The sequence below is a fragment of the Rhincodon typus genome, chromosome 28 (genome assembly GCF_021869965.1).
Source record: "Rhincodon typus isolate 14 chromosome 28, sRhiTyp1.1, whole genome shotgun sequence".
NCBI lineage: Eukaryota > Metazoa > Chordata > Chondrichthyes > Orectolobiformes > Rhincodontidae > Rhincodon > Rhincodon typus.
Window position 1 is genome coordinate 42,027,200 of NC_063359.1, and position 10,997 is coordinate 42,038,196.

Genomic DNA, 10,997 nt, shown 5'->3' on the forward strand with positions numbered 1-10,997 from the left:
AGCTGATGTCAATGTTTGCAATTGTCATCCTTTGATTGAGGTCTGGCAGATGTGTTGAATTCCCTGTTTAGTTTTTACATTAAAGATGCTGCTTCTTAACACCTGGTGCTAGAACCGTGTGGTGATGTGTTTTGTTATATAAAGAAGGCAGGATCTGCTATTCCCTGGAGTCTGGAATCACTACAATCCTGAGGCTTGTATTTAGAAATCAGTCTACGAGGAAGGCGTGGATTATTGAGAGGGTAGGCATAAAAGTGACTTAAATCCATAATCAAATAAGCCATGACTGTATTAAATGCCGGAGCAAGTTTGAGAGGCCAAATGGCCGACACCTACTTCTATTTCTTATGTGCCCAAACAGCACGTCACCTACCAAAACCACCTCTCTTTAGACAAAATAATTTACTGAGTTGTAATGTTCCTTGTTAGTGCTGTGCCTCAGGCAATACATCTTCCGAATACGATCCAGGTGCGTGATGTTTCCATAATGGCACTGTTAGTGCAGTGATGTGTATTTGATGCTGCCTCCACATGATGCTCTCAAAGGTAATGTATGTTTCAATCGCTCCTGTCCTGATTTGACCTCTTCTAACATACGACCCCTACTTTCCACAGGTTGCACGGTGAGGGGAGGACTGAAAGTTGGAATTGGGTTTTCAGCCAGGCTTGGGGAACACTGAACATGGAGCAGAGTCCAGAGATCGCCATTGATGTGTGACGTTTTATGGAGCCCGAGATGTCAGCAGCAGCAGCCCAGCTACTGGCCTCAGTTGGAACAGTCGTCACTTCGTTCCCAGAGGCTATGAACCCCAATAAGCGCGGCCGTGTGACTAACCAGCTCCAGTACATGCTGAAGGGAGTGGTGAAAACACTGTGGAAACACCAGTTTGCCTGGCCCTTCCATGTCCCGGTTGATGCTAAGAAACTTAACTTGCCGGTAAACTGGGCTCTGGGTGTGCTATTTGAGCAAGGCATTGCCAATGCAAAGGGGATTGATTAATGGTGGCACTTCATTTATTTTTATGTATCCTGTTTAAAGTAGCTATGGGATTAGTGCTTGGGAAGTGAAGCACCCTGCACTGTATTGATTTAGACTGGTGACACCTCATTCCAAACACCACCCCCTCTGCTCCTGAATTCTGGTGTGCACTTTTTGATTTCAGGTATAGGGGAAGATAGTTAAACTCAGTAGCTGTGGGCTAGAGAGCGGGAGCAGCAGGGTTCCTGCTGTTTCACTGTCAAAAGAGCGCTACCTTGCAATACAGGGATATTAAATGTTCGTGAGGAATATAGACAGTGATGTTGACTTTGTATAAGATTTGTTACACTTCATTTGGATTATTGTATCCAGATGTGGGCACCATGTTGTAGGAAATGTGTGAATACATTGGAGAGAGTGTAGATACAATTTGCAAGAATGGTTCCAGGAATGAGAAATCTCAATTATCAGGGTAGATTGAAGAAGTTGGGACTATTCTCCTTGGAGAAAAGAAAGCTGAAAGGAGATTTGATAGAGATTTTCAAATTCTTGAGCAGATTGGGCAGCGTAGCTTGGAACAGTGATTCCAGTTTGTAAAAGAAAAAGAATGAGCAGGCATAGATTTAAAGTGATATGCAAATGAAGCAAGGGTGATGTGAGAAAAAAACTTCTTCACACAGTGAGTAGTTAGGATCTGGGATGTGCTGCCTGGGAATATGGTGGAGGCAGATTCAATTGAGGCATTCAAGAGACGTTGGATGATTATTTGGCTCGAAATGGTGTACAAGGACGTAGGAAAAATCAGGTAATAGAGCCAATGCAGGTACAATGGGCCAAATAGCCACTTTCTATCCCGTAATAATTCTGAGATTCTGTGATATCACGGTTGTGAAGGGTGAACTAATCATTGAAGAAGCCTAGTGGCGATTCACTTGTTTCTGAATTTGGATCACTAACTGCTTTAATTTTGTGTAAAGCTTTGAAAAATGAGGTGTTGGGGTGATCCAACTCCGGGTTGACAGAGTAAATTGAGACAATCCTTCCCTATATCAGCAAGAGTCCAGAATGAGGAAGTAAAATCTGGGAAGTCCAACCGAGTCACTGAAAAATAAACCCAGAAAAAAAATGTCTTTACATAATAAAACAGTGGATTGAGAAATGTTTGAGGTGTTTGAAAGCGAGATGTGAATGTACTTGAGAGGGAAGGGTAAGGGAGTGGGCTGAGGTTTGTAAGCTGAAGCTGTCACAGTTTTGTGCAATAAATGATTCTATGGTTCCGATGCTATGAGGTATTGAGGTTTCTGGAGCAACCTATTCAGATGTGTCATTACACGCCTCTAGAGCAAGTGGGACTTGAAACTGGGTTTCCTGGTAGGGACACTGCTACTGCACCACAAGAAACCACTTGAAGAAATTCCTTTTCTCCCCCAAATCAACTTGTTCAGAAATGTTATTACATACCTCTGCAACAGATCGATCTTGAATCTGTGTCTCCTGACCCAGAAGTAGGGACAATACCACTGCATCACAGCAGCCGCTGAATGTGGTTCCTTTATTTCCCTTTTTAAAATATTTATAAGTGCTTTTGCACATAACTGAAAGGCTTTTTCCCCATCATTAAATCACGTGTGCAATTTTTTTTTCAATCTGTTAACCAACACTAGTAAATCAGCCACATTTTCCAATTGATCAATCTCTATGCAGAGCCCATTAAGGGCAGTACAGACCCTTAAACATGAGGGAGATATAGGGAGAGAAGGGAGGGGGCTAAATCAAAATGGAGTTGGAAGGGGAGATAAAGCACCTCTCCCTGTTGGTGGACACTGCTCTCCCTCTCCAAGATTCCTGGGCACAAAACATACTGAAGTGGTTCCTTTTTTTGCTTTTTCTAATCAACTTGTTCAGAGATGTTCTGACACATCTCTGGAAGAGGTGGGACCTGAACCTGGGCCTCCTTACTCAAAGGTAGGGACGCTACCACTGTGCGCTACCTGAAGTGGTTCCTTTTTTCTCCCCCATACCTGTATATCAGGGAATGCCTGAAGTGGGTCCTTAGCTGAGGAATAGAATTGGAACAACCTGTCCCTTATAAAAATTAGTGGAAATGTTATCTGCTTTTAATTTTGAATACATATTGTTCAGGGCTCGGGCTACAATGGTTACTTAACTTGGTGACCAGTGAATTTAAATTGAGTGCCATGTCATCAGACATTTGTTGTCCTACATGTTGCTCCTCATTTTCGAAACAGAAGTAAGATTACTGAACCAATAACAAGTTTGAAATGATCCTATTAAACTGACTGTGCCAGGCTAAGTTTCTGTGAATGACAGATTAATGTTTCTGGTTGGGTGAATGTGCAGGATGCAAAGGAGTGGGCAGATGGTGACAGTTGGATGGATGTGAGGCCAGCAAATTTGAGGTCATGAGACTGGCAAGAGGGCTGAGGCTGGCAGTCGTCTAGTGAGAGTGATGGGCATTATATTAGTGTATTCATGTGCAAGAAATGTACTCTGTTTTCCTTCAGGATTTTAAATCATTTGCTGAAAATTCTCACTTCCAGGATTATCATAAAATTATCAAGCAACCCATGGATATGGGGACAATAAAGAAACGGTTAGAGAGCAATTATTACTGGAGTGCAAGTGAGTGCATGCAGGATTTCAACACCATGTTCACCAACTGCTACATCTATAACAAGGTAATACATGGACCATACCAGTCTGTCTACTAATTTGAAATGAACAAATGAATGTCAACTCTTTCTGTCTGTTCCTGTTTCTTGTCAGTCATTAATGTCCCCTTACTCCCCCCTTATACTCTATGCGCATGACCGATCCAGGTTTTAAAGATCCATTTTTTCCGTAAGAGCAGGTAAGGAAAGATATTGGTTATCTAATGTGATTAGTAATCTCATATGTTACTTGTGATGAATTATCTGGAAAATTAGTTTAAACTCCATTGTGGCAGCTAGGAAATCTAAATGTTAATTAATTAAATCTGAAACAAAATACTAGACTCAGAAATAGTGAGTGTGAGACTACAGATTATCTTCAAAACACATCTGGTTTACTTGTATCCTTTTACAAAAGAGCTCCTGCTGTCCTTACCTGGCCTGAGTCTATATGTGATTCCAGAGTGTGATTTTGACTTGAATTGCCCTCTGAAATGGCCTAGTGAGCAATGCAGCTGGGAGGTTTGCACCATCTTCTCAAAGATAATAAGGATGGGTGTGAAATGCTGGCCTTACAAATATCCTGTATTTGAATAAAACATATGGAGCTGACAATTTGCAAACCATTGCTGGTTGACTGAAACTTTGTTCAACACTTGGTATCTAATTAGCCTTTAGAGCACTTCCCCTAGAAATAGCCAAGTAGTGGCTTAAAAGGGAATGGCTGCATAAATACTTCAACCATAGCAAGTCGCCACCAAACCCTTGAGCATCTGTGAGAATACAGTGGGAAATGATGGATAACAGTGTGATGGGGACATTTACCAAGTGCATTAGCAGCCGACAGGGAGAGGGGATCTCCTTTGTGAAGCTGCCGTTCTTTCTCTGGTGTTGACAGATGCATGGCTCGTTTCTAGAGCATTCCTTTCTTATTTCATTCTCGCTTGTGCTGTATATTTTTATCTCATTCGGAAAGGAGCAGTCTAGAGAAACTAAGATCATTCTCCGTACAGCAGAGAAGGTTAAGGGAAGATTGAATAGGTTTTTAAAGAAAGCTGGAATTTTGCTGGAATAAATAATAAGAAACTGCCCGGTGGCAGTGGGACACTGCTTGAAGGTAACTTTGATGTGGAGTTGCTAATGTTGGACTGGAGTGGACAAGGTCAGAAATCTCACAACAGCAGGTTTATTTGAACAAACGAGCTTTCGGAACACAGCCCCTTCTGACCTTAAGATAATCTTTGAAAGAACTAGAGGGAACATGAGACTAATATTGTTTGGTTGTGTTTAATACAAATGCCATTTCTCAGTGGTGCAGCAACTACATTACACATAGAAATGCACTTCGCTACACTATGGTCACTTCCTATACTGTAAGGTTCTATAAATTGTCTTCCAGTCTCTGTCACTGCAGCACATGTGTCATGATTTATATTATTATGTAGCACCAACCAGTCACCAGTCCCTGTGTGCACATCCTTTTGAACCTCCTCCTCTCTCTCAGCCTGGCGATGACATTGTGTTGATGGCGCAGACTCTGGAGAAGATCTTCCTGCAGAAGGTTGCTCAGATGCCTCAGGAGGAGGTGGAGCTAATGGCCTCATTACCAAGGGGCAAAAGTCGAAAGCAGCCAGGTAACTAAAATTGTCCAGGTACAAGGTAATGATTCAGATTTAATTTATAACCTGAGGTCTACTTAGAGAACACCCCCCAGAAAAATGCCACCATCCTGGGCCATACCAATGTGGTCCCACGTTCCAGCTCTGATCTTTGCTGAGCCAGTAAAACTCAAGGTGGCTGCCAGGCTCAGACTCCCAACAGCTTCAGGAAGAGGAGATTCATAGATTCATAAACTGCACAAAAGGCCCTTTGGCCCATCAAGTCTGCACCGACATAACTACCATTAAAGTTGTGCTAATCCCAATTTCCTGCACTTGTCTCATATCCTTCGATGTTATCGAATTTGAAATGCTCATCCAAATACTTTTTAAAGGTTGTAAGGTTTCCGGCCTCGACTACCTTCCCAGGTAGTGCATTCCAGATTCTCATCACTCTCTGAGTGAATAAGTTTTTTTTCTCCCCCCAGATCCCCTCTGAATCTCCTACCCCTTCCCCTAAAACTATGCCCTCTCGTGATTGACCCCTCAACGAAGGAAAGCAGCTGCTCTCTATCCGCCCTGTCCATACCCCTCATAATCTTATACACCTCAATCATTTCCCTTTCTGCCTTTTCTGCTCTAAAGAAAGCAATCCAAGCCTAACTAGTCTCTCCTTATAGCCCAGTTTCTCCATTCCAGGCAACATCCTGGTGAACCTCCTCTGTACCCCTTCCAATGTTTTATCACATCCTTCCTGTAGTGAGGAGACCAGAATGGAACACAGTAGTCTAGTTGTGGCCTGACCAATGTTCTGTACAACTCCAAAGTTGCCTCCTTGCTTTCCTACTCTATACCATGACCGAGATCAACCAGCTTTTCGTGAGCACTACTCAACTGTCTAGGGCTGAGTTTCGGCTGTGATACCCTCTGAAGAGGGACAGAAGAGAGATTGTAATGAATGCTGAGCACTCTTCCCATATCCCAGCAAAAAATTGATGCATTGAACAGAAACAGGGCGAGAACTGTTCCTCCAAAAGGGAAGTTTTTTTGAGTTGAATCCAGTGTGTTTATTTCTCTCTTTATGTCTCTCTGTGGTCATAGCAGGATGAATCTCCTTATCAACCTGTTCATAGATGTTATTACACAGCTCTGGAGTAAGTGGGACTTGAACCTAGTCTCCTGGCCCAGCAGTAGGGACACTATGACTGTGCCATAAGAGCCTTCAGGATGAATTTGCTAATGGTGATGGCTTTGTCACTGGGGTTACAGTGGTGTGTTTATTGTGTTCTTACCCAAGGAAGGCTATTTATGCATATATTAGAAGAAAAAGGGTAGCAAGGGATTGAGTAGGCCCACGCAAGGACAAAGGAGGGAAGTTATGCGTGGAGCCACAGGAAGTGGGAGAGATCCTTAATAAGAACTCTTATTGATATTCACCATGGAGAAGGACATGATTGATGTTGAGGTCAGGGATTAGTGTGTGAATACCCTGGAGAATGTCAATATATTAAAGGAGGAAGTTTTGGGTATCCTAAACTGCATTAAGGTAGACAGGACCCCAGGGCCCGATGGGATCTATCTCAGGTTGCTGTGAAAGACAAGGGAAGAAGCGAAGAAATAGCTGGGGCATTAGCAGATACCTTTGCATCCTCTTTGACCATCGGCGAGGTTCTAGAGGACTGGAGATCAGCCAGTGTTGTTCCCTTGTTTAAGAAAAGAAGCAGGGATAATCCAGGACATTGTAGGCTGGTGAGTCTGATGTCTGTGGTGGGGAAGATCTTGGAGAAGATACTGAGGGACAGGATATAAGCACATTTAGAAGAAAATGGACTAGTTAGTGACATGGTTTTGTACGTGGAAGGTCATGTCTCACCAACCCAATTAAAGTTTTTGAAAAGGTGACAAAGATAACTGACGAGAGAAGGGCTGTGGATGTAGTTTATATGGACTTCAGTAAGGTATTTGATAAAGTCCCACATGGCAGATTTCAGGGTGGGCCGGCTAGATGGATGCAAAACTGGTTTGGTCATAGAAGACAGAGGGTAGTGGTGGAATAATGGAGACGGGTAACTAGTGGTGTTCCACAGGGATCAGTCATAGGCCCTCTGTTGTCTGTAGTATATATAAATGATTTGGAGGAAAATGTGGGTGGTCTGATTAGTAAGTTTGCAGATGACACAAAGATTGGTGGAATTTCTGATGGTGCCGACGATTGTGAAAGGATGCAACAGGACATAGATAGATTGGCGACTTGGGCGCAGAAATGGCAGATGGAATTTAATCCAGACAAATGTGAGGTGATGCATTTTGGAGGATCAAATTTAGGTGTGAATTACACTGTAAATAATAGAACCCTTAGGAACATTAACAAACAGATGGATCTGGGCGTACAGGTCCACAGTTCCCTTAAAGTGGCAACACAGGTGGCGAAGGTGATTAAGAAGGCATATGGTACGCTTGCTTTCATCGGCCGGGGCATGGAGTATAAGAGTTGGGAAACCATGTTGCAGCTATATAAAACGCTTGTTAGGCCGCATTTGGAGTATTGTGTGCAGTTTTCGCCACTACATCATCAGAAGGATGTGGAAGCTTTAGAGAGAGTGCAGAGAAGGTTCACCGGGATGTTGCCCGGTCTTGAAGGCATAGGCTATGAGGAAAGGTTAAAAAGACTCTGATTGTTTTCGCTGGAAAGATGGCAGCTGAGAGGAGACCTGATACAGGTCTACAGAATTATGAGAGGCACAGACAGGGTGGATAGTTAGAGGCTTTTTCCCAGGGTTGAAGTTTCAATTACAAGGGGGCACAGGTTCAAGGTGAGAGGGCAAAAGTTTAAGGGAGATGTGCAAGGGAGGTTTTTAATGGAGAGAGTGGTAGGAGCCTGGAATGCGCTGCCAGAAGAGATGGTTGAAGCAGGCACATTGGCGTCATTTAAGAGGCATCTGGATAGTGACATGAATAGGGAGGGAATAGAGGGGTATGCACTGAACAGGAGCAGAAGGCTTGTTATTTTAGTTTAGTTCGGCATGATGATCAGCGCAGGCTTGGAGGGCCGAAGGGCCTGTTCCTGTGCTGTATTGTCTCTTTTGTTTTTTTGAATGGATCTAACCCTGGATTCACGTTTCAGGTGTTGGATTGGCCACATTGAGATCCTGCCTTTCAACGATTGCAGCAGAACTTTCCCAAAGGCCATACAAAGCACCTACTTACAGCAGAGAAAGACAGTGTTACTGAGGAATTGATTGGACTGTTTGTGACTTCAAATCTGAACCAAAAGACTCTGTTTACTTGTGTACTTGACGTGCTTCAGTTCTGTCCAGTTTTGACTTGGGAATTACTCTGTTCCTTTTCTTTCTCTGCAGGAGTACAGCAGGTGGGGGCAGTGTCTTCAGCCAGTGAGCCAACTGCCTTCTCAGAAGCCCCTACCACAGCCTGTCCTTCTCCCATCATTGTCTCCACTGTGGTGCCAACAGCTTTGCTCAGTCAGGTCACAGCAGCTCCTGCTCAATCGTCCAGCTCGGTGATGCCAGTAATTCCTCCAGTGACGCAGCTAATTACTAAGGTAGCAACCCACTCCACGTTTGGCTCCATTTATTGGATGGTTAGTCCCATATGCAGCGAATGGCTGTCACCAACCCTCTGTGGGGCAGGCAGTCTCGGCTTTAAAGCAGGAGTTATTTCTGTGATGTCACTGGCCTGTTTCTGTGCAGTGAGTGGTTCACAGGCAAATGGAAAAGTCTCAGCTTCAATTGCTCATCTCGGGAATGAAGCGAAAAGTCCTGGACTCAGGACGAGGCTTCAGGAAGGTGGTTAACAGTAAGCTGTACCAAGTAAGGGAAAACCAGGCAAGATGGAAAATTTTGAACCACAAACTGGTCCTGTTCAACTGGGATGGCACATTGGCACACGAGCCTGTTCAGAGATGTTGGAGGGGAAGGATGATATGGTGATTAGATGGAATTCTATGAAGGAATCAGGTAGTACCCTGTTAACAGCATCAAACGTTGAATATATCAAGCTGGTGAGAATTCAGGTTCAGCATAGTATTGAAGGGAAAACTAGGGGAGTGAAGATTCTGGACACAAAAACAGAGAATGCTGGAGAAGCTCAGTAGGTCTAGGCAGCATCTGTGGAGAGAAAAGTAAAATTAATGTTTCAAGTACGCTGACGATTTCCAAGTTTGCAACGGACACAAAAACAAGTGGAAGCATGAATTGTGCAGAAGTTGGAACAATGCTTCGAGGGGCTAAATGAGTGGTCAGAAATTTTGCAGATGCAATATGAAGGAGATATGAGGTTTTCCGCACTCATAGAAAAAAACAGAAATACAGAGTATTTCTTAACTGGTGGTAGGCTGGGGAAGTGTTCAACTTCAGATCTGTGATGGAGTGGGTTCTTGTCGATGAACCACTGAGCGTTTACACACAGATACAGCAAGCAATTAAGGTAAGTGGTATGTTGGCCTACATTACAAGGGGACTTGAGGACAAGAGTAAAGATATCTTACTTGAATTTTATGAAATCTTGTGAGACCACATCTGGAACATTGCGTGCAGTTTTGGTCTCCATACCTACAAAAAGATATACCGGCCACAGAGGGTTGCAATGTACGTTCACCAGGGAGGTGCCTGGAATGTGCTTTTAGGGGAAATGGTAGAAGTAGATACGATAGTACTATTTAAGAAACATTTGGACAGATACATGTACAGGCAATGAACAGAGGGATACAGACCATGTGCGGGCATATGGGATCATGGTTGGTACAGATATGGTAGGCTGAGGGGCCTGTTCCTATGCTGTACTATTCCATGTTGTGTTCTTACTAGGTGTGCGTGTGTGTGTGTGTGTGCATATGTTATATATAGTAGGGGCACGGGTGGTGGAGTTCCAGAACAGTAAGTACAAGGTCCGACTGAGCAACAGGCAATGTAGGATTGAGATGAGTGGAAATGTCAGTCAGTCAGAGGCGTGAGCATCAGGTGAGTATTTGAATTTTGCTGCCGCAGAGGGTTGTGGACACTTGGCCATTGAGTATGTTGAAGTTTGATATTCAAAAATTTCTACATATTAAAAATGTGAAGGCATACAGGAAGCATCAGGGGATTAACCCTAACCTATCTCGGGAAAGTAATGTTCAAGAAGAAAATTAGTCCTGGATATCATTGAATGATGGAGTGAGTTCAAGAGCTGAATGGCCCCCTCCAATTTCATATGTTCTTCTAAGTTCTTAAAAGCCTTTTGTTCCCTTGTTTTAGAAAAAGGGTGTGAAACGGAAAGCAGACACTACAACTCCCAGCACGTGTGCCATGACTGCGAGTGAGTCCCCTCCTCCAGCCTCAGCAGAACCCAAACCTTCAAAGCTGGCATCCCGACGAGAGAGTGGGTGTCCCACCAAACGAGCAAGGAAGGAAGTGGAGGAGATGGAACTCCAGCCATCCCTGGGGAAGAAGGGGAAACTGACCGAACACCTGAGGCACTGTGACAGCATCCTGAGGGAGATGCTGTCCAAGAAACATGCAGCCTATGCGTGGCCTTTCTACAAACCTGTGGATGCTGAGGCCCTGGAACTGCACGATTATCATGAAATCATTAAGCACCCAATGGATCTCAGCAGTGTGAAAGTACGTTAGCTTCTCCTGTGCCCTAACAGACAGGCAATTGTGATGGTAGGAACTGCAGATGCTGGAGAATCCGAGACAACAAGGTGCAGGGCTGGATGAACACAGCAGGCCAAGCAGCATCATAGGAGCA

General features: G+C 43.9%; 2 protein-coding genes across 2 annotated transcripts in view; both read left to right on the top strand.

The window, feature by feature from the left end:
- The window catches only part of LOC109938339 (sarcosine dehydrogenase, mitochondrial-like), a 33,220-nt gene extending 32,540 nt beyond the window's left edge, over window positions 1–680 (top strand). The window contains 1 exon segment of the mRNA XM_048613425.1: window positions 616–680. Within this exon segment, the coding sequence (XP_048469382.1) occupies window positions 616–680 (65 nt within the window).
- Window positions 132–10,876, top strand: LOC125486352 (bromodomain-containing protein 3-like). The gene is made up of 6 exons (XM_048613432.1): window positions 132–242; window positions 616–937; window positions 3,541–3,678; window positions 5,156–5,285; window positions 8,609–8,808; window positions 10,502–10,876. The coding sequence occupies exons 2-6, from the start codon at window positions 725–727 to the stop codon at window positions 10,874–10,876; spliced, it is 1,056 nt and encodes a 351-aa protein (XP_048469389.1). The 5' UTR covers window positions 132–242; window positions 616–724.
- The last annotated feature ends 121 nt before the right edge of the window (window positions 10,877–10,997 follow it).

What these genes read in the sequence shown, in the direction of transcription:
- LOC125486352 (XM_048613432.1), top strand. Translation starts at nt 725, where the DNA reads ATGGAGCCCGAGATGTCAGCAGCAGCAGCCCAGCTACTGGCCTCAGTT. An exon ending in CTAAGAAACTTAACTTGCCG is followed by an intron (nt 938 to 3,540) that starts GTAAACTGGGCT and finishes TCTCACTTCCAG; the next exon opens with GATTATCATAAAATTATCAA. An exon ending in ACTGCTACATCTATAACAAG is followed by an intron (nt 3,679 to 5,155) that starts GTAATACATGGA and finishes CCTCTCTCTCAG; the next exon opens with CCTGGCGATGACATTGTGTT.